Here is a 23,979-nt window from a genome sequence, read left to right as displayed (position 1 = left end):
ACCTGGGACACTTTGGTTCCCAGCCCGCGCTCAATCCACTGAGCTATGCCAGCCAGGGCTACTATGAACAATCTTTTTATGTTTCTAGGTACAAATATTAAAAGATTACTTTCTTACTGCCTTTAGAAATACAAAAATTAATATAGCTTAGCTTTTTTATTTTTTTAAGTTCATATAAATGAAATTGGACTTTTAAAATATGTTCCTTTGTCTTACTTTTTTCCAGTTATGTTTATAAGATTCATGCAATTTTCATTTTTTATAACTCCACCATGTAATAAATATGTCAAATAAAAACTCAAGTGTATAAATATATGCAGTTCATATAGACCTGCTACTTTTTTGTGAACTGTGAGCTGTTTTTGAATTTGGAGTTACAAACAATACTATGTGAACATTCTTACTCTTGTGACTTGCTGCACATAAGCCCTCATTTCTTTAGGATATATAACTAGAAGCTGGCCATACGGTATGGGTGTCTTCAACTTTACATGACACTGCCAAACTATTCCCCAAGGCGGTTGTAACCGCTGACACGCCCACCAGCATTTGAGAGTCTTCTTGCTGTCCCACATCTTCACCAACCCTTAGTGTTGTCATATTTTACCAGTTGTCTACCTAGTTATTTATTGTGAATTTAATTTACATGTCCCCCAAAATTATTATGAATAATAATAGTGAAGTTAAGCATATTCTCATATATTTATTGGAAAAATTGGAAATGTTTCCATTTGAGAAATGCCAGTTCATGTCTTTTGCCTGCTTTTCTATCGGGCCAACTACCCTTTTACCTACAGATTTGTTGGAGTGCAACTCTTTTTGTTACATCAATCTTCTTTCACTCTGGCTTACTCTTCATGCTTTATTTGGTGCTCTGGATAAATAATCTAGTGACGTTTAATAACCATAGTCTTTATGTTTAATACTTTTTACAGCTTTTGTATATATTCTTTTCTAAATTTATGTTTTGTCTACCACTCTTAGGCCTTTGATTCATTTGGTATTAATTTGGGCATACAGTATGGGAGAGAGGTATAATTTCATTTATACTGAGTATACTAAATAATGAGTATTGTATTTCCTTTCATTTACTTATAAATACCATATATTTAAGTGTTTTGAGTATTTTAATGCCTTGAAATAAAGTTTTGCATGTTCATCCTGTGTAGGTTTATACATCTTTACATAAATTTACTTCTAAAAGAGAGCAGGAGGCAAGAGGAAGATAAAGACAAAGAAGAAGAAGAGAAGGAGAGAGAAGAGAAGAGGAAGAAGAGAAGAGGGGGTAGGGAAGAAAAGAAGGACCAAGCAGGGAAGGGAGGAGCAGGAGAGGAGAAAGTGTGAGGAAGGAGAGGGAGGAGGTGGAGGGAGGAGAAAAGTGAGGAGGGGTAAAAGGACAGAGGAGGGAGGCAGAGAGAGAAGAAGGGGAAGAAGGTACCATTCTCTGGTGTATGTTGGAGTCAGAACACTTTATTTAAAAAAAAAACAACTGACTCACCATTGCAACTACTGCCATTGGATAGAGAAATGAGCAACGTGTTTCTTTCACACTGAAATAAAAATAAATATAAAGAGTAATAGCATTATAAAAATTCATTTCTGTCCCTGAAAAGAAATGCATTCTTTTATCCGTAAATAACAAAAATAACTAGTCTCCAATAATTATTTTCCATAGCCTATTTTTTCAGAACAGTAGATATAACAAACTGAAATAATAAAACGATCATTAGCTCTAAGTATGAATTTGCTCAGTAGACAATTTATGTTATCAAGTCAGACTATCTCCTTTAAAACATGTCATGCAAGACTGTTTGCTTTGATTTTTTATCAGGAATTAACACTTTTAATAGATATTTTAGTTTTTTCCAGATTTGGAGAAATATTATATGTATTTTCATGTAGTATATCCAATCAGAAAGTAACATCATTGACACAGCATTCTTTGAGAGAGAAGCACTAACCATATATTTCATATTATATATACAGAAGTTAACTGTTCATCTGGAGATCTATGAAAATGCCCAAGAAAGATTCTTAATTTATGGAAATGCTAAAGAATAAAAATGATTCCATATCCTACAAACTTCTTAAAATTGATAATTGATGCCCTAAAGAGATAGCATGCTATCCAGATCTCAGAATGTATTATTGTTATGTCAATTATTATTATTGTTCATTACAACAACTGATTTCTGGAGTACTGTATTTTGAAGCCTTTACATTCCTCGTTTAATACTCATAACAATACTATGAAGTTACTGATCTCACTTTTGATAGGAAATTTAAACATTTCTAAATTTTGGAAAGGTTAAATAACTTGACCAAAAGCACAAGGCTAGTCAGACCTGCATTGACACCTGAGCTCATGCCTTTACATTCCAAACCTCATGCTCCAAACTGCTCAGTTACACTATCTCTCCCTTGAAATCAGTTTTCGTCTTGGAGGCTGACTGCAGAACACTTATTTTCCTTTCTAGATACCCAATGGTGCAGATCATATATTTTAAGTCTAGTTCTGGCAGCTACCAAATAATCCCCACTAGGTTAAGGTTACCTTACATCATGGGGCTGGTGATGATTCAGATAGCTCAAAAAGGGGACTAGCGCCTGAATGACATTCGACAGATGTGAGTTTCCTTTCACTGGTCCTAAAAGTACCTCTCTGAAGTCTTCCATGCTGAAGACTTTTGAAGAATTTATATAAATACTCCAACCTCAAGGAGCTACAAAATGACTGCACACTCCTGTAGTACTGACTAGACTTAGAGACTTGCTTCCAAAGGGTTCAGTATGGAAAGGGGGAAAGGAGAGTGGACTTTTCAGTGGAGAAGCCTCACGAATGCTTCCTCATCCATGTGACAAGGTCAGTCAGCAACAGTGATAAATCATGCTGGCAGTATGTACCCTTGGTATAATGTGATGAAAATGACACTTTACATCCATAATTTTCCTTCCAAAAGTTATATCCCCAGTCTTACAGTGAGAAGAACACTAGATAAATCCAATAGAGGGAAATTTTACAAACTACCTAACCAGACCTACTCAAAACTGTCAAAGTCATCAAAAAAGTCTGAGCAACCATCACAACAAAGAGAAACCTAAAAAGAGAACACAACTAAATGTGATGTGATATTCTAGGTGGAATCCTGAAACAGAAAAAGGGCATTAGGTAAAATGAAGGACATCTGAATGAAACAGGAACTTTAATTAATTTTTTAGTATCATAATATAGGGTTACCTGTATCATGACATGTAACCACGAAACACTTGGCCTTACCTTGCTGGTATCGTCAAGTTGCTGGTTGCTGGCATTTTCTTTTTGGAGTATATTCATCAGATCAGTATGAAACTTCTTTGCATTCAGAAAAACAAGTGGTTGGTTTATTGAGATAATTTTCACCTGTTGCAGGGTTTCCTTTTGGAGGAGAAAAATATTAGATTCAGAGACGTGAATAAAATAAAAAAGGATAACTCTATCCACTAAATCTCAGTCTTACAAGTCCAAATGTCACTCAGTCATGGAAGCAATCTCTTAGCTGACATTTTTATTATTGAAATATATTTGGAGAACTTAATATACTGTCATGTTTCTTGGAGAAAATATGTACATCCTCTTCACTAAGAAACATTAATAACCATGAAATGAGTCTGAAGCTTTTCAGAAAATGGCTCTTATCCTTCCTTATTGGATTTTGGGGTTGTAATGGCCTAGAATGTCCAGAGTACAAGGAAGGTTTATTCTTCCAAAAGTATCTCTCCTACTCAATATAAAATTTTAAAATTTATTTACTTAATCATGAATATTTAAAAAAACAAAACATGCCCTAAAAGTTCATACTGGCAGTCATTAGCCTCATAATGACTGGTGTATTACCTTACAAGTGGCTGACAGCTCTAATGAGACAAGGAAACCTAGAGGTTGTATCAGGAATTTAATTTCACTTTGGGCAGGCCTAGGCTCTGCACTGCCAGGATTCATTCAGGTAAGGCACACAGAAAAAGGGAAGAAAAATTTCAATATGAAAGATATCTGCTGCTGCCATTTGCCCGGGTCTCCCCAGCAGCTAATTGATGGCATGCAACTGAAACTATCTTCTCCAGGACCTTTGGGCAGGAGTCAGACCTGGAAATTGAGAGGATTGTATGTTCTATGAAATGATAACTCCAAAGCAACTACATAAAGCATTACTCTTTCAGGCTTTCGTATTTACATAGAAGAGACACAGGGAAAAGTGAAGCATCCAAGCAGAGAAAGAAAGATAAAAGAAATATTAAGTATGTGAACCTGGACAATTCACTTAACCTTCCTCAGTTTTCTCACATTTAAAATTAGGTTAATATTGAAGCTAGATTACCACATAAAGTTCCTATAGCTATCCAACTGAGTATACTCTAAAAAGTAAAGACATTTGCTGTAAGTAACTTAAGAACACAAAAAAATCCTTAAGTTATCAAACCAACTTCTAATTGAGAGTAAATCTCTTACAAACCAAAAATAAAACTATTCTTGGGCCTGTCATATTTAATTACCACAAAATTCCCCATCTTAGATCCACCCACTAATCACACCACATGATTGTACCAGTAGATTGTTTTCAGTTAAGACAATATTTTCTACAGAATAGCCATGGGGATGTAGAGTACAGTTTAGGAAATGGAGTGGTCAGAGAATTTGTATGCATGACCCATGGACGGGAACAATGGTTGGGGATTGCCTGAAGGAATCGAGGGTGCTGAGCGGAGGGGGGCAAAGGGGGAAGCATTGAGATAACTGTAATAGCATAATCAATAAACTGTAATTTTTTAAAAATATAGGTATTCATTAAAGAATAAAGATTCAAATTGCACCAGAGAATAAATTCTCAATGGGTTGAATTCATTGAGTGGGAAGAGCTGCCCCAAATTGAGGATGACTGTTTCTCATGGAAAAGCTGTGCAAGAATGCGTGAATGGAAGAGGAATGACAGATCGCCACCAAGCCAACTTGGTCAGCTTAAAATTCCACCCAGCCATTCATCTTCAAATCACATTATCTTAGGTGTACTCCCTCTTATTTTTGATACAAACATTAAATAACTAGTGAGGTATAATATTCTAATATACTTAAGATTTTTATGTGGCACAGTTGTTATTTAGGTGTGTGACTGGATTGTAACCAATTGTAGTTTAAAGACATGAAAAATTTCACCTTCCTACAAATCCCTTCATTCACTTCCCCATGTGTTTAGCCTGGGAAGATAAAGATTTGATAGAAGTTATTAACCAGTGATCTCTAAGCGTAAAAATATTTAAACTCCAATTCTATTTCAAAGGTGAGAATGCCAAGGCTAATGTATTGGTATGTATCTGTGTGTGAGGTCCATACATTGAGGACTTTAGGTTCCCAAGATCCAGGCTGGGACTTCGCTAAAGCACTAGATTTGCACATAAAGTGTACGCAAAGAAAACAAAGAGACAGGAAAGAAAAGAAAGGCAGCACAGGTGGGAAACTTGACACTGGGACTGGGGCACTGTCAAAGGCTCTGTCTGAACTTAAGCAGCTCGGTGAGGCAAATCTCCTCATGCTCATTAAATCCAAGCAGCTGGTGTGCTAGAAGGGCGCCTGGTGACACTTCTTACTCTGGTTCTACTCAGAAGTGCCCTGACATTGGTCCTGCTGGTAGAAGGCCAGTTGTCTCTGTTCTGAGGGTAATCATGAGGTACTGGAACAAATAAATGTAAAAAATAAAGAAAAAAAAAGTTGACCAAACATTTACAAAATGGGTTCAAAGTGAGGCCAATTGGCAAAAAAAAAATTCAAGGCAATACTTTTTTTCTTATTTCAAACTTGTTTTGGCTATCCATCCCTCAGAATAAAAAACTAGAAGACAAACACAATTGGCCTGCTAATACTGAACAGGGAGAAACAAAGAAGCTGTTTTATTTAAAAGGAAAGGTGTGCAGTGTGCAAGAACCTGACTCTATTAGCATTCCATAACCAATAGAATTAAATCTGCTGATAATACAGTCTCATTGTGTGTGTTATAAAATGATCTGACTTCACCTTATTCCTTTTTCTCTTCCCTATCTTCCTCCATTCCTTCATCATATCATTTGGAATGGCCTTCTGTTTAGTTTGGCTCTTTTATGGAACTCAGTAATGGAAAAGAGGTTTCCAAATGCCTGATTTAACCTGGACTATGATTCTAAGGTGGACTGTAGTTCTATGAACTATGCTATTGTTTTATCTGAATGCTAATACAAGGTTTGTTGTAGTTGTTCTACTGATTTGTTGTATGTCAACTGCTGTGTGTGTATGTGTGTGTATATATATATATATATATATATATATATATATATATTTACACACACAGGGTGCAGCACAAATAATGCCCTTTTTTATTACAAAATCATAAGCATGCAATTCTGTAACATAACAATATCACACTCAAGCACACCATATGACATTTTAAATGATATGTTCAAATTAAATCTATAAATTATTACACCCAAATTATCACTCTACCAAACATACTCAAGCAGGCCTTACTTCTGCTGGACCCTATATATGTGTGTGTGTGTGTGTGTGTGTGTGTGTGTCACATATATAAACTTAAAGTTCAAACTAGTTAAAATACATTTATAATGTTTAAAATGTTGTAATTTATCTGTTTCTAATACCCTAAAACTATGTGAATCACAAAAGTTGTTAACAACTGCACCAAGGAAAAGGAAACTAAACTTACACCATCCATTTCTGTCTTCACTTTAAATTCCATTTCTTTCATGTTTTTTATACTCAGAGTCTTTGCTCTAGAATTAAGATGAATAGAAAATAAAATATCATTTTGTAATTACTACATTAACCAAGAAGAAATAATAATGATGTCTTAACAATAGGAACAATCTAAAATGGTTTAGATTTCATATCACATTTGTTAATCAAACAATGATAAACCTGTATTTCTCTGGAATCCTCAGGAATAAAGGGTAACAAAGGAGATATCCAGGTAAATGCAATTTACCTAGTCTGCGCTCCCAGCTACCACGTATCCAAGCTACAAAATGTGAATTGACAAATAAAAACCGTAAGAAAGAAGGCTAAAGATTATATAGAATTTGCCCTGGCTGGCGTAGCTCAGTGGATGGAGCATGGGCTGCGAACCAAAGTGTCGCAGGTTCGATTCCTCGCCAGGGTACATGCCTGGGTTGCAGGCCATAACCCCCAGCAACCGCACATTGATGTTTCTCTCCCTCTCTTTATCTCCCTCCCTTCCCTCTCTAAAAATAAATAAGTAAAATCTTTAAAAAAGGCAGTTTATTAAAAAAAAGATTATATAGAATTTGAGAAAAATCTGGTTTTAGGATGAAGAAAGTAAAGAGGGAAGCAAGATAGGACCAAACAATGATGATTCTATATAGATTCTGTCTATAAAGGTAAAATTATAGAGATAAAACCTAAAATTTTTCAAGAATATATTATTTCAGCCCTGACTGGTGTGGCTCAGTGGGTTGGGCATTGTACTGTAAACCGAAAGGTCACTGATTTGTTCCCAGTCAAGGAGTGTGCCTGGGCTGCAGGCTGGTTCTCTGGTTGGGGACGTGTGAGGGGTAACCAATTGATTGGTGTTTCCCTTACACACTGAGGTTTCTCTCCTTCTCTTTCTCCCTCCCTCCTCCTCCCTCTAAAAGTAAACAAATACAATTTTAAAAAAGAATATATTATTTCAGGTTTCCAAGATGAAGATGGAGTAGGTGAAAATTACACTCACCTCCTCCCAAGACTAAGCTGGAATTACCACTCAATTATAGAAACAATCAACCTAAATAACCAACCAAAGACTAGGTGAACAGAAGACTCATATCCAAGGATGTACAGAAGCCACATCAAGACTGGTAGGAAAGGGGGATGTGAAAAGGGTGGTCCCACACCCACATGTGGTGGTTGAGAATCCAGAGGGATATCTCAACTATAAAGGTCCCTCCTTAGGAGTGTGGGGTCTTAACTTAATGCTCAAATCCCCAGCCCAGAGCACCAGAACCAGGAAGATGAACCTACAAAACATTTGGCTGTGAAGATCAACAAGGAGAAACAATAGTCTTCTAGAAAACCAGGCACCCTATTAAAGGTCAGTGCAAAAAATCTTCTTTTCAAGCCACTCACCCTGGGCTCCACCAGAGGTGGGGGTGACTTGCAGTGGACCGGAGTTATACTAGAAAAGACTGGGTTATTTATTTGACCCTGGGGAGAGAACTACAGGGACAATTGCTATTGTTTCTGTGCTAGATTCCTCTCCCTTGCTGCCAATAGATAACATCTCTACTTAGGGGAAACTCCTAAGCTCATTGCCTGATTCCAAAACCAGATAAAGACACCACAAAGAAAGTAAGACACACCCGCAGCTATCACTACACTTATTGGAGTAAAACTAAAAGCATTTTCTTTAAGATCAGGAACAATACAGGAACTAGTCCATCCACTAGAGGGTATCATGCTAAGTGAAATATGTCAGTCAGAGAAAGATAAGCACTATATTATTTCATTTATATATGTAATATAAAAAAACAAAATAAACAAGTGAACAAAACAGAAACAGACTCATAGATATATAAGCAGTAATAGACAAAGAACAGACTGATGGTTGCCAGAAGGAAGGAGGGTTGGGGGACTGAGTGAAAGAGGTGAAGGGATTAAAAAGGACAAATTGGGAATTAGAAAAGAATCATGGAGACCTCTGGTCAAGATTGAGGTGTAGGCAAGCACAGCTCCCCTCCTCACACAAACACATCAAAATGACAACTAAACTATAGAATAACAATCCCTCAGAACTATCAGAAATTGAGTTGAATGGAAGTCCAACATCTATAGAATTAAAGAAACCACATCCATCCAGACTGGTAGGAGGGGCAGAGACACAAAAATGCTGAATGGGTTGGTCCCATACCCATGTGTGGTGGATAAAAATTAGGGAGGGATATCTTGGGAGTGAGGAGTCCCAGCCCTACACTAGGCTCCCCAGCCCAGGATTCCAATGCCAGGAAGAAAAGTCCCCATAACTTCCAGCTGTATAAACCAGTGAGGATTGACTGAGTCAGTGGAAGAAACTTTTGGATTCCCAAGCAGTTCCTCTTAAAGAACCTGCACATAGACTTACTCAGACTTACTCCCCCTAAGCTCCAGCACCAGGGTAGCAGCTTGAAAGACACCAGTGGCATACAAGAGGACCTGAAGTGTATGGCATCAAGGTGAGAGCTGGGGAGAGCTTACTCCCAGACAGAAAGGCAGGCTGAGGTAAATTTTCCTTTTCTGAACCCTCCAACTACAGAGCCAGAGAGCCAGTGCTTTATCTGAGACTCCATCAACCTGGCTAAAACTATTTACCCTGCCATGGAGATCCCCTGAGCCTCTGTACCACCCAACTTATAGGCCCACCAAAACTGTTAACAGTAACTTTTCCATATCAATGGCTTATCTTGGTCATAACTTCCTAAATCCTCTCAAACAAACAACAGCTGGCTTCAGTGAGCCCCTAGCCCCCATAACTCTAGCTTAGTGGCCCCAGGCCCAGCACTAGTCATAGTCACCTAGGTTCACAGCTTGGCTTCTCCTGGGAACCTCCAAGCACAACACAAGTAGCAGCCATCTGCATATTATTTTGTAGGCTCATGCAGGGTGGCCCCAAGCAGAACACAGGAGGGGGCTGACCTTGGCCTCCACCACCTGGGGAACACCAGAACCTGTGGAACCAGTGGACAGCTACAGACCACCTCAGAGCATCACCACCCTGACCCTGCACAGCTGATCCTCCACAGAGGAAGAGGTTGGTTGTCAATGGTCATAGTCAGTCCTTGCAGCTGACTGGCCTGAGTAAATATCTCCCACTGACCTGCCAATAGTAATCAGGGGTCAACTATAAGAGGAGTGAGTACTGAGGGTGTATCCCGAGTACCAGCTTGGGTGATAGGGGAAGCTGTGCCACTGGACCATGCAGGACACCCACCACATTAGGCCATGATACTAAGACAGAGTCATGGCAGCTCTGCCTTATACATAGAAACAAACACAGGGAGCCTGTCCAAACGACGAGATGAAGAAGCATGGCCCAAATGAAAGAACAGATCAAAACTCCAGAAAAAGAACTAAACAAAATGAGATAAGCAATCTATCAGATGCAGAGTTCAAAACACTGGTTAAAAGGATGCTTAAGAAAATTAGTGAGGACCTCAACAGCATAAAAAATGAACCAGTCAGAAACAAAGGATACACTAATCGAAATAAAAAACTATCTACATTGAAATAACAAGAGAATGGATGAATCTTAGAATCAAATCAATGATATGGAAGATAAGGAAGCAAAATACAACCAATTAGAATAAAAAGAAGAAAAAATGAGGATAGTATAAGGAGCCTCTGGGACAACTTCAACCATTCCAACATTCGCATCATAAAGGTGCCAGAGGGAGAAGAGAAAGAGCAAGAAATTGGAAATCTATTTGAAAAAACAATAAAAGAAAACTTCCCTAATGTGGTGAAGGAAATAGACATGCAAATCCAGGAAGCACAGAGAGTCAGAAACGAGATGGGTGCAAAGAAGCCCACCCCAAGATACATCATAATTAAAATGCCAAAGTGTTGGGATCTGCCCTGCCTGGTCTCAGGAAGCTGTAACCCCCCATGGCTTAGGCTGAGTGAGAGACCTCCAGACCAGGAGCCACTAAGGAGACAAAACTTATTTCCCTGGCCTAACTGCTTGATCAGTTAGCCAATGACGGGTAAGATTTCCCACTGAGGGAATCGCCTAAGACAGGCATGATCACATGGAGGCCTCAGGGAAGGACTTGGGGGGCTGTGGAAATGAGGGGGTGATCAACATCAACCCCTGCCCTCTCGGCTTTGTCAAAGCCTGAGTCCTTGTTCTTAGTTGTGAGAAATCCAAGTCTCCTGGCTGCCTTTGTCTCCTCTGCCTGACTCAGTCCTGTGGAAATAACAGGGGCGGTGCAGTCCAGGCCAGAGTCAGCGGACCCCCAGGGTAATCAGGCCCGGGACATAGAATATGCAAGATCCTGTGAGATCTGCTTGCTGGAGGATGCTATTGAATTAGAATATGAAGGCACGGGCAGGAAATGAAACAAGCCTTTTAGGTCCTATAGTCTTTTTAAGTGATAAAGCCCCAAACTCTGCTCAGAATCCCAGCGGGAGTCCTGCAGGTCCCTTTGAAAACTACCTATTCTTTTTGATCTTCCCTGCCAGGCTGTAATACACAAACTGTGTCTGTATTCTTAATAAAAGTCTACTCAGGTGGGGACTCGTGGCACTCTCCACTAGAGAGAGTGGCCATTTCGTCCCTATTTCCCCACAGGACTTGGTTGTCCCTGTGTATGTTTTCCTCGTGTTTCAATGAGCATCTGCAGCGATGGATACTGCTGGCCAGTATCCGTCTCACCAAAGGTTAAAGATAAAGAGAGAATCTTAAAAGCAGCAAGAGAAAAGCAGTTTGTTACCTACAGGGGAATTCCCACTAAACTGTCAGCAGGTTTCTCAAAAGAAACTTTGCAGGCTAGAAGGGACTGGCAAAAAATACTCAAAGTGATGAAAAGCAGAAACCTACATCCAAGATTGCTCTACCCAGCAAAGCTATCATTTAGAGTCAAAGGGCAGATAAGGAGCTTTTCAGACACACACACACACACACACACACAAAAAAACATGCTAAAGGAGTTCATCATCACCAAACAATTATTATACGAGGAGTTAAAGGGACTTATTTAAGAAAAGAAGATCAAAACTGTGAGCAATAAAATGGCAATAAATATATAACAATCAAATATTTAAAAAATTTAGCAAACAAGATCAGAAATGACAGAATCATGCATATGGAAAGTTTGATGTTTGTGAGATGGCAGGGTGGTTTGGGGGAAGGGGTGAAGAAATGAGCGGAGTAAGAAGTACTAATTGGTGGTTACAGAATAGCCACGGGGATGTAAAGTGCAGCATAGGAATTGGAGTAGCCAAAGAACTTATATGCATGACCCATGGACATGAACAAAGGTGTGGGGATTGCCTGAGGGAGTGGGGGGAGCTAGGTGGAGAGGGAAAAGGGGGGGAAACTGAGACAACTATGATAGCATAATCAATAAAATATAAGTTAAAAAATCACGGAGATATAAAGTACAGCATAGGGAATATGGTTAATAATATTATTATAACTATGTATGGTGCCACGTGGGTACTGGAAATATAGGGAGAGAGTACTTTATAAAGTATATGACTGTCTAACCACTCTTCTGTACACGTGAAACTAACACAAATATTATTAAATATAAGATGTAACCAAAAAAGAAAATTAGAAAAAAAGAATACATTATTGTACAAAGAATTTCAAGGGAAGACTAAAAAGTGAGTAAAACCATTATCATATGGAAAACAGAGATAGAACTGCTCACAGATGTTCAGTAAAAAGTTAAAAAGAGATAATGTTTTCTTCAGTAAATTGGATAAAAGTATATAGACATGGCTTCTGAAAAATTAAATTTGTTAGTTCTCATTTTCTAAGTGATTAAACTGTTATATGGTTTGTGTCTCATTGTATATTGCATCTCTTTCCTTAATTAAAAATACTTCTGCAATGTAGTGTATGGCAATGGAATTACTTTTTTTACTTTAATAAATTTTATATATTCTATTTTATACTGCTGACAAAATATTTCCCTTAATAAAGAACAACATTACTATTAACCTCTGGATTATTAGCCCTGTGGCTCATAATTGAACCAAGGGGTCACCGGTTCAATTCCCAGTCAAGGCACATGCCTGGGTTATGAGCCAGCTCCCCAGTTGGGGTCCTACGAGAGGCAACCACACACTGATGTTTCTCTCTTTCTCCTTCCTTTTCCCTCTCTCTCTTTAAAGGATAAATAAAATCCTTTAAAAAAGAACATTATTATGTACCATATGTAGATAAAACTTTTATTTTTCTCCAATTCTCTGATACCAAATAAAACATGAGAGTACCATATAATCCACAGAAATAAAAGTAACTGGTAACACCATCTACTTTGCTGTTGTGTCATAGTCAACAGAACATTTAAGTAAGATCTTACCTTGACAAGCGACCAATCACAATAGCTACAGTACAGACAACACCAAACAGCAGCCCCACATTGGCAGCAAAACATATTGTAAATATATATGTACTGACCCATATGCCCTGAAAGAGAAACAAAGAAAAAAGATATGGGTCCTTTGGTATTTTCTCCTTTCTCATAAGTGTTAAATTCCTCACAATTTTAATCTGCAACATTCCTGTGACCAAATCTCTCAGTAAGAAAATATTATTTGAAATGTGATAAAAGAGAAGCCCCGGCAAATTCTGGACCCATCAGACTCTCAAAAGCAGAGGTAAGAAAAAGTCATGTTCTTTTATTTCTAGACACTGCCAATACTTAGTTCAAACTCCAACAAACACTGTATTTAAGATGTGTAAATGATTGATGTGTAGGGTTTCAAAGCATGTCATAATTTCCAATTGTTTTCTCATTGAATGCTATAATATTATAAGTAATTGTGTGCAGCTTTTTGTTCATTCCCAGCAATAATTTATTTTCTATAAAAAGAACTAATGTAATTTATTGCTCCACAAGACTGAAATCTAACAACGTGAGCAAAGTCACTTTTAGATCAACCACTCCTAAGATTGTCAGTACTTTATCTGCAAGGGGCCACTTTTTTTGAAATTGTGAAAGCTAAAATATGAGGGCCAACTTAGTTCTTGGGAATATTTCAAAAGATGGCAATAAAATATTATTTCTCCCTTAGTTGGAATTCCAAAATCATTGCAGTTTTGTCAAAGATTTTTTCACAGCGGCGATGGGTTTTTTCAAGTAAGTTTGAAATCAGTGCTTCTAAAGCACATTCTGTTTTTTACTTAAAATATTTTTCCTTTGTGTTTGTTATTTATCTACACTGAACTTGAAAGTTTTCTTAATGATGGCCTATTTCAAAAAGCTAAGCCCTTGAAAGAAGAGGGATTTTTATCTGTAAAATGACTTTGACATAAAAGAAACAAGCATTCTGGAGTAAAAGAAAATACATGTTTTAAGTGTTCTCATGTTAAGATCCATCACCTGAAATATAATGTTAAATTAGTGCTTATCACATCATCTTCAGGCGGTCATCTAATAGGTCAGATGCTAAGATGTTGTCCCTCTGTTCAGGTGGACAGACAGTCACTTGAATCTTTTATGTGTGCACAGTATGCTTTTTTTCTTTCTTAATGTATTCTCTATATCTGTATCATATATCACTATCTATATCCTATACAAAATAAGGTCGCAAGGTTTGAACATTACGTCGACTTGCCGTGATTGTTGTTTCTCACTCATCCCCTAATGCTGACTTAACCTGCGTGGGTGTGGCAAAAGCCTTATAAATCCAATTTCTCCTGGCCAACCTGCATAATTTAACAGAGCACAGGAACCTGAGGACCTTGGTCTTTGCCGTTCTAGAAACCACAGAGCCTGGAGGCCATGATTCTCCAGAGCACCAACAATTTTGATACCATCTGGTTCCATTTTTAAAGCATATTTACTCTCCCACAACATCATCTGTTGTTAGCCGGGCTTATAATGTTTAGTTATTTCCCAGGGCTACATTTATAGCTTTAAAAAAATATCAAATGGAAATTAATCACATAGGCCAGTAATTTGGTTAGAACAAGTGCCAGCACTGTTCCATAGCAATTCCTATTAAAGACCCAAATGCTGGTTGTCACAATCATAAGGAATTGGTTAGCTCCTGGGCACTTATTTTTTTCATTATGTGTTCTTACTTGATCCTTTTCCTATTTTGTACTCACAGGCCCTAAACACAAACTAACCCCAAAGCTGACCTCAAATTGGGAACACACAAACCCTTGCTCCCTAAAGGAAAGGCATCAGTGTAAAGCACAATATAGCAGCTACTCAGTCGGTCCACCTCTCCCGGAGCCATCCATCAGCCTATCTGTTTTGATGACTGATTCATATTATTCAATTTCTGAAGGTCTGACTTCTATCCCCGCTGTTCAGTTACTCAAATTCAGTTCTGTGCCCAGGGTCAGGCTTCTACTTTGGATCCCTATTTTCTCATTACCTCAAAGAGAGTTTTGATCTGTAACTAAAGTAGAATCATTGTTAAGCTGTAAAAGATTTAAAGATGCAAAAATTTCTAATTTTTCATGTGATAACTACTGACCCAATTTTTTAAACATTTAACTCTCAACTTTCACACATACACACATATCTTTGGTAACTTTACTTCCATATTTTAGGTCTATTCTATTTATTGAGTAATCTAGACACATTCTGACTACTGAATAATATCCTATATCCACAAAAGAGTCCGTGTAACATTTTCACTACAAATGCTACATTCAAATCACATGCCAGTAATCCATAGTTGAGTCCATTATCAACTAGAAGATGCCTCAACTATTGGAGGCTCTTGACAAACTAAACTCAAGGTCACATTTAATCATAATGCATCTGTGCATCTGCTATATATTCATGTCATCTTTTCAACCTTATTTGCCCAAACTGCATTGCCTTCAAGTTTTCAACTATCGACCTCTATTAGAAGACTACCAATTCTGAGCATTAAACCATTTTTTCAAACTGTCTACCAAATACCTTCAAACTTAATATGCCCAAATGCAAACTAACTTGAGCACCAAACCTGCCCTTTCTCCAATGTTCTCTTTTAGTTATAACCCAAATATTCTTCAACACACTGCAATCAGAAATCTTGGAATCATATTTTACCATTTCTCCTTTTTCATCTCTTTGTCCAGTCATTTCCCAAGTTCTATCAACTCTTAATATAAAAAATCTCCAATCATAACCTCTCCTCAATTCACTGATAATTCTCTAGTTTACACTTTGCTTCCCTAGACTATTCTGAGAGCCTCCTACTTAACTATCTCCTTTAATTATCAGCCCTGTAAACCATTTGCCAGACTGCTGCCAAAATTACCTTTGTAAAGTGAAGCAAAGGAAAGAACTGAGAGGAGACAACAAATGTCAGATCACCACAGAGCCTGTGATTTTTGAAGCTTTATTGTAACTAGGAACAAATCTTCAGAGCACACACTCAAATCAGAGCTGTGGGCTGCTCCACCTCACTTCCTGTTCAGGCCTCCCCACATTATTTTTCAGCAATTAGCTAAGTCCACTAAAAATACATTATAATCATAAAGGAATCATCAAAGAACTTATTCCTAGAAGTGAGTAAAATAAAGAAAAAATAATAAAATGGAGTGTAGACATAATAGGTAATATAATTTTGATGAAGAAAACCTTCAAAAATAGACATGAAGAGTCAAAGTAGGAAAAATATAATTAAAAATATAAACAGGAGATAAAAAGGAGACTGGAAGAATTTTGGAAAGAAATTAAACAGAAATAAAGCCATTACAGAGACAGAAGTCATATCTGAAGCTCAAAAAAAATGAGATAGTCACAATCAGAAATACATAATCAGAGATACAGTGACTAGTCCAGAGAAACCATACCCCCCGAAATAATTATGCAAAAAAGTACATATAAGATGAAAGGAAAAATAAGATTGAAAAATATATAGTTTATTAAGAGAAAAAAACATGTTAGATTTGAAAAAATACTGGAAGATCTATTAGAAAAAATGTGTATATAATCTTGATTCTGAGATCAAAAGGATATGTCACTCTGACAGAAATTTAATAATGGGTATCCAACTAAAAGAAATTTTCTGATAATATGACCAAACATCCTGGGCAAGAAAGAACCTCAATGAGCACCCCTTTGGAAAAACAAACATAAAATACCAAAAAAATCATATTAATATGTGATTTATCTGCCTTATCTTTTAAGGTCTGAAGATAGTTTCAAGTCTAAAAAGTTCTGAGGGAAAGCATTTTAGACTCAGCAAAAAACTTTCTTCTAGTATAAAAAGAAAACTGGTAGATATTTTCACTGTGCAATATCTCAGGGAACACAAACCACATGAGTCTTCTCAGAAAGCTAGTGAGTGATGACATACAGAAAACAAAGAGATAAATGGAAATTAGTAAATCAAGATTGAGAACCGACAATTAAAAAATAAAAGACTAAAAATAACCACTAAATGAATGTAAACAATATTCTATGTTCTATAACTCAAGAAACAACACCATCTTTCTCCAGTGATGCTACTATCTGGAAACCTAGAATTCATTCTAGAACATTGCACTTTATATGACAAATTGGTGGTGAGAGCTAACTAACGTAATATTTTTAATATTTTTCCAATCTGTTTCCTCCACTTGAACCTCATGGTCTCAGTTTTGGTTCAAGCCATCCTCATGTGTCTGCCTGAATTACTCCAATGCTCCAGCTACTGCCTACCTCATCAGTTTGACACATCTTCCTCAAGCCACTTTTCTAATACATAGATCTTATCCCTATTTCCCTTTGCAGTGATGCCTCACTGTCTTTAGGGTGAAATCTAGTCTTCTTTGCAGGACATAAGCAGCCTTTCTCAGTCCAACCCATTCTTAAATTTTCCAACTCCATCTGTTTCTACTTCCACCCTCACACTGTATGTTCTACCCATAATTCTTAAAAGAAATTTCTTCTGACATCTCTCCCCTTCAAATATGGTAATATGTTCCCTCTTAAGCAATTAATGTGTTCCTTAGAAATACCTTTATAACTGGACTGTCAAATAGCTTGATAATTAAGTTTGAATCTTCTCATTTCTCTATTTCCTTGTGCTGCTTCACATACATCACCTTTAAAAAGTCACAATCCTCCATTAATCCAGCTAATTTTGGCCTAATTGTTTGCCTACAAAATACTGTTCATTCAAGTCTCGGTTCACATTTCAGCTCTGCTGTGGGAGTCTTTCATATTAACCCAGCCCGAATTAAATGCCCCAGCCTCTGTTTCTCCCCAGCATTAAGTCTGTATTTTTGTTTCTAGGACATGTTGTAGTATGCCTTGTGTAAGTTAATGTTTCCATGCCTGCTTCCTACACAAGTAATTCTTTGCATTACCAAAGGCCTTCAACATTATACTTTGGTAGGAGCTAGGTAATATTGAGCCCTAGGAGGAGTTTTATGAAAGTAGGCACCAGCATGAAGAATCCTCAAAGTCTCTCAAAGAATCTGAAGGAGAGGAATACATAGATAATTGTATTTCCATATGGTGAATGTCATAACAGAGCTAAACAAAGAGTACTCATGAAATACTCCATCTGTATTGCAGAGGAAAAAAATTCTGGATGCTCTTGCATAGACATATTTCTCTGGAGTAAGTATGTCAGACATCTCTGTTATTAGAAACCACACTTTATCATCATTTAGTATAACTTAATCTGTTCCTGGCAATATCCTATTAACAATGCTCCTCTCAATGTAGCCCATTTAGAACACAACTCATGAAACTTTTGTATTTAGAATGAATATGGCCACTATTAAGATTTTCACCTTAGAAGACTGTGGCATACATGCCTTAGCAATTAATGCTGATTTTTCACCCATGTTATAAATGGTCGTATTTCTGTTAGTGTGCACTTCCTTGGTGAGTTTTACTGCCAAAATTAATCCCAGCATAAATTAGGAACCCACTCAAGTTAGTTAGTGTTTCTTTATATGTTCTCAAACAACACATCAATCAAAATTTGACAAAATTCCATGTTTGTTTCTTATAAAGACACTTTACATTTTAATGCATTTATTAAGATTTTGAAAAAATTAATGGTAGTTTATAAAGTATACAAGTCTTAAATGACTAAAACTACTTTCTGCAAATGAAAGTCCTAAATTAATTTTGTTACATGTGGTTAAGCCAAGGGAGAAAAATTTAGGTTAAATTTCTACTTACCCAATCAATTTTATCCACATTCCAATATTTTTTTAAGTCCCGAAACTGTATGAGCATTCCCTTCAGTCCTACAACAATAATACTTGCAAGAACACACTACAAATAAGAAACAGGTTGATGAAAAAGCAAGATAATATTTTAATCACAATTTAAAAGAACCAAGGTGTTTTTACCTCTTTGTTTGTTTTTAAAGTACTTACGAGAAAAAAGCAATCACCATTTAGAAGAATAATGTAATATTTCTTTTGTTTAGAACTAACCTATTATTACACTTCAGGAAAATAATATCAATTCTAGAAAACCACAGAGTAAAATTTATGTCGTTCTAAAAAATTAGAAAGAAGGAAAAAGAAAAGTAATGAATGCTAAGTGTGGATGTTATAATGCTGATTGTCCTCTTAACTCTATAATTATTCACCACCATTTGTTTGAAATTTGTTTGTTACAAAATAAATATTTATATTTATATCATGTTTTTCTTTATAATTGACTTATCAATTATCTGGTTTCACCTAAAAGATAAAACTCTCTAGAAATGTGAACTTGATTGTTGAAAAATCCTCCAGTAGAAATGACATAATCTCACTATATGAATGAAGACTTAGAACAAGAAAGGACTGAGACAGTCTCTGCTTCTCTGAAAACCATAATCTTACTCTTGTAACTTTGGTGCCTTGGGCTTATGAAATACAAGGTGACCCACTGGTACTAGTGTTCTGAGTCATTTTTCATAAGAATGTGTCAAAGGTGGCAAGATGCATTTTGTGCCCTACTTTCTTGCTCAGAACACTTTGTCTAACAGTATAAGTTAAGTGAAATAAGCCAGGCAGTGGACAAATACCATATGATCTCACCTATAAGTGGAACCTAATCAACAAAACAAACACGCAACCAAAATATAACCAGAGACATTGAAATTAAGAACAAATGGACAGTAACCAGAGGAGAGGTGGGAGGGGATAATGGAGGGGAAAGGGGGAAGAGTTTTCAGGAACATGTATAAAGGACAAAACCAAAGGGCAGGTAGGATCAAGGGTGGGAAGTGGGGGAAATGGAGAGAACTATACTTGAACAACAATAAAAATGTGGGAAAAAAGGGCAGAGAAAAAAATCGGAAAAAAAGTAAAGGCAATGAATATCCAATCTAAAAAAAAAGTCTTCCAAAGTCTATTTCTTATAAGAGATATTGCCTAGTTCCACCCTTCAAATGAACACAGAATAAATCTAATTCCACTATGCCATTTTTATACATGAGCCTGAGAATTAGAAAACTCCTATTCCTCCCCCATCAAATGTGGCCTTTTCCCACCTCTCCTCCATTCAACCATTACTTATGTCACATCAATGACATATGGATCATTAATGATTATTGAAGTTACTCTTGTAAGAAATTTTAATATATAGTTATTCTCATCAAAAGTAAACTTAAAAAGTAGATCATGAAAAAGCACTACTATACCATTGGCAGCCAGTAAAGCAAAGGTCCTAGGGCATAAATGACTATCAGGACAAAAATGCATGATATTAGACAAGCCACCTGTAAAATACAAGACAAATAAAAAAGAAAACCTTGAACATTCTTATTATTCCAAAGTTATGGGGGGAATATAATTCATAGGTCATCTTGACTAGAAAAAAAACCAAAATGTTGGCATATCATTATTAAATTACATAAACCATCATTATCTGTATTTTGCAGCTAAAAGAAATCAAACACAACATCCGACAAGTTGGCGTCATTATAATTCAGTGATGACAGAAAAGCAATTTCATGCAAAAAATTTAAAAAACAGGACACTCTCAGTTTTTATGACACATGACAGCAATGGCTTTTTGTTGTTGTTGTTTAACAGTAAAAGCAACATTTCAATTAAAAGTCCTTTAGCCCATAGTTGTTCAGCTTGACTGCCCTCCTCGCTTCCCAGGGAGCGTTGTGGGTAATAATTGTATATGCGGCTTAAAGTTTTTCTGTGCTGATGATAAGTTTTCACTGAAATATTTACTCTCCTCTTTGGACTTGTTAGAAAGGCATCTAGTACGAAGTAGTTATATAGGATTATGGGAGAAATCTCTGCAGCGGAACAGACTAATTTTATTAATCCTGAAAAGTGATTAGTATCATCTTCTAACCCGCTCAACCTGCTGACAAAAGGAAATCCAAATAACCTGACTCTTGCTATGCTGCACTTAATGGAGAACTGATTTCACATAAACAAATGTTCATGATTTAACAGAAACATCTGGCAAAACTGTCAGCCTAATAGGAGAAAAGAGGGCTTTCGCTAGACTACAGAGATGACTAGAATATCATTACAGAGAAGTCAAAGGGAATCAGGTTGTATTAGAATGACTAACGTTAAAAATAAATATAGAAATGAGTAAGTAATCAATTAATATTAAGGGCTGGCAAGGATTCAGAACAACTAGTGTTCTCAGACATTCCTGAAAAAACACTTCCACAGTTTCTTACAAAGCTATATATACACTTACCATATACTCCATTGAGAGATTGTATGCTCGTGATACAGTATAAAGATGATGTATTATAGAAGCGTACACCTAAAACCTATATAATTTAATCTATGTTACTACAATAAATTCATTAAAATGAGTAAATAAATGCATTACATATTAAACATTCAAATCTGGATAATAAATATCTGAGAATATCATTTTCAAAAAAATGTTTATGCCAATACACATGATGAACCTATGCTTGAAATCACTAACTGCATAAAAGATCAATTAAATTACCATGTAAAGTGAGTATGAATAAGGATTTCATATCTTAGCTGATGAATTGCGACAATTATTTTTCAAGTTATTATACATTCAGATTTTTTGCTGCTTCCCCTGTGCTCCATTAATTAGTATTCATCAACAATTTTATTAGTTTTAAGCTATATTTTAATATCTATTCATCATCTTTCTCCAAGCCATTTGCTCTCCAAGATCAAGAACTATATCCTTTCCCAATTTATTCTTTTAACCTTCCCCCCAAAAAATACTTAATTATAAGGCAGACTCCTAAAACTGTTTGAAGTATTACATAAAATATTTTATAAATTATTATGCAATTCCAATTTTAAACAAATGTGAATTGTTTTAATAAAAATTAGCAGATAACTTTAATTTCTATATTAACACATACATGACATTTGCACAGAACAGCGGTTAACAGTGCAAGATTTGGAGTAAATGTAGCTGCGTTAAAATCCCAGCTCTTCCAGTCACTAACTCTGTGACCTGGGCAATTTACTGGAACCTTCTTCCCTTCAACATCATCATTTGGAAACTGAGAATAATAACTATACTTTCTTCAGAGTTGCCTACAGGGTTAAATGAGTTTATTTACATAGAAAGTGTGACATGAAGTGCCTGGCCTGTAGGTCAATATACGCATGCGCTCCCACCAATGCTGCCATTGTGATCATCATGACAGATTATCTTCATGGTCATCACTGTCCTCTAACCAGCACCCAGCACAACACTCGGTGTATAAGAGACACTCAAATGTCAAGCTGACTTGAGTTCCTAAAAATATAATAATTGTTTCCTTAACCTCAAATATGCACAAACATCTTTTTACCTGTTTAAATACTTATACATCTATTCATACAGAAATTCCAGTGTCAGTGACTAATTTTGCGTATAATTGATTTCATTTTATTTAAAGGAAGTGAACATAACTGGAAAAATTTCGAATTGATTAGCTGAGCAAATAAACAAAGTCAGAGGCTCCACTAGAGAGAGCTCTGGTTCAAAGGCTGCCAGCAGTAAAGCTTGGTATAAGAACGAGAAGGGAGACAGAATTCCTTGAAACTAGTTAGAAAAAATCAAAATAGTAAAAATATTTTCTGGACTTTAGGTAGAAGCTCACTCTTACCACTCCCTCCTGAAAGAGGAAAGGTTGGGCAGCTCCGCTCTCCCTGCTATACAGGAAAGTTACCTGTGTCTTTGCTCCTGTGCTGTAGAGGCCAGCGGTCCTTCCCATGGCGGCGGCACTCGGTATGCAGAAGAAGAATGAAGAAATCACGTTGCTGAGGCCATGAGCCAAAAGTTCCTATAAGATGGATAACATGAGAACATATCATTTGTTAATACCAATCAACTTTTATAGACCACAGGTGCAGCCTGTCAAACAATGAGACTTGTTTGTACTCAGTTTCTGTTCTCTCTGCTGGTTGTGATTTAACCATTGTAAAAAAAAATACTGAGTGATTATATGAGCCAGAAACCATTAGAAGCACCTTACTCATTTAATCCCCATAACCACCTTATAGGAAAGTACAAGATAGTTATTGTCTCTGTGGCAAATTTCTTTCCTATATTTTTAAGTCACTATAAGCAAGGTTTTTGTTCCCACCACTTCATGGCCTTCCCAACGTTACATCCAATGGGTCATTCCTACCTGACTTGGCCTAAAAGTAGCATTTAACACAATTTCTTTCTTTCTCCTCCTTAAAGTCTCATAGTAGGCCCTTCTAGGACCTCACACTTTCCTGGTTTCCTCCTACCTCCCTGGCCACCACTTCTCAATTTCCTTTGTGGTTCCTTCTCTTCGGGCCAATCACAAATACTCAACCACTTCTCTATCTATATCTTAGCTACCCAAATACACATTATCAATTCCCAAATTTACCTCTCTGGCCTGGACCACACTTCTAAACTTCAGACTCATACAGCCAACCTACTACTCGTCATCACCACTTGGATGGCTAACAGGTATCCCAAACATAATCAGGCTGTTGCTACCACCCTCAACCTTGTCCTCCCCAGTTCTCCTCCAGCTCAAGTAGCAAAGGCTTGGGCCAAAAGTTTTACGCATATAGTTTGTGCTTCAAAATGATCTTTCAGTCAGTGATAGACAACATATAAATAGTGATCCCATAAGACTGTAATAGAGATGAAAAATTCCTATCACCTAGTGACATCTCAACCATTATAATATCATAGAGCAACATACTAATCACATGTTTGTGCTGATGCTGGTATAAACAAACCTAAGGCACTGCCAGCTGTATAAAGTATACACATATAATTATGTATGGTACATAATATCTAATAATAATAAACGACTATGTTCCTCATTTATGTTATTTACTATATTATACTTTTTATTGT

At 36.7% G+C, this 23,979-nt stretch overlaps 1 protein-coding gene across 5 annotated transcripts in view; it reads right to left on the bottom strand.

Moving 5' to 3' along the window:
* The window catches only part of SLC26A7 (solute carrier family 26 member 7), a 77,179-nt gene that overhangs the window by 19,690 nt on the left and 33,510 nt on the right, over nt 1-23,979 (bottom strand). For 4 of the 5 annotated variants that reach the window (XM_036031229.1, XM_036031228.1, XM_036031231.1 and 1 more), the window contains 7 exons: nt 22,805-22,918; nt 20,315-20,392; nt 18,856-18,951; nt 13,081-13,187; nt 6,726-6,792; nt 3,278-3,415; nt 1,499-1,550 (listed from right to left, as the gene is read on the bottom strand). In XM_036031229.1, the coding sequence (XP_035887122.1) occupies nt 1,499-1,550; nt 3,278-3,415; nt 6,726-6,792; nt 13,081-13,187; nt 18,856-18,951; nt 20,315-20,392; nt 22,805-22,918 (652 nt within the window). The remainder of the gene's footprint in view (nt 1-1,498; nt 1,551-3,277; nt 3,416-6,725; nt 6,793-13,080; nt 13,188-18,855; nt 18,952-20,314; nt 20,393-22,804; nt 22,919-23,979) is intronic. The other variant, XM_036031232.1, reaches the window with a different exon arrangement.

Source organism: Phyllostomus discolor, chromosome 7 (assembly GCF_004126475.2).
Source record: "Phyllostomus discolor isolate MPI-MPIP mPhyDis1 chromosome 7, mPhyDis1.pri.v3, whole genome shotgun sequence".
NCBI classification, from domain to species: domain Eukaryota; kingdom Metazoa; phylum Chordata; class Mammalia; order Chiroptera; family Phyllostomidae; genus Phyllostomus; species Phyllostomus discolor.
Note: the sequence above shows the minus strand (reverse complement) of the source record. Positions and strands in the feature narration are given on the sequence as shown.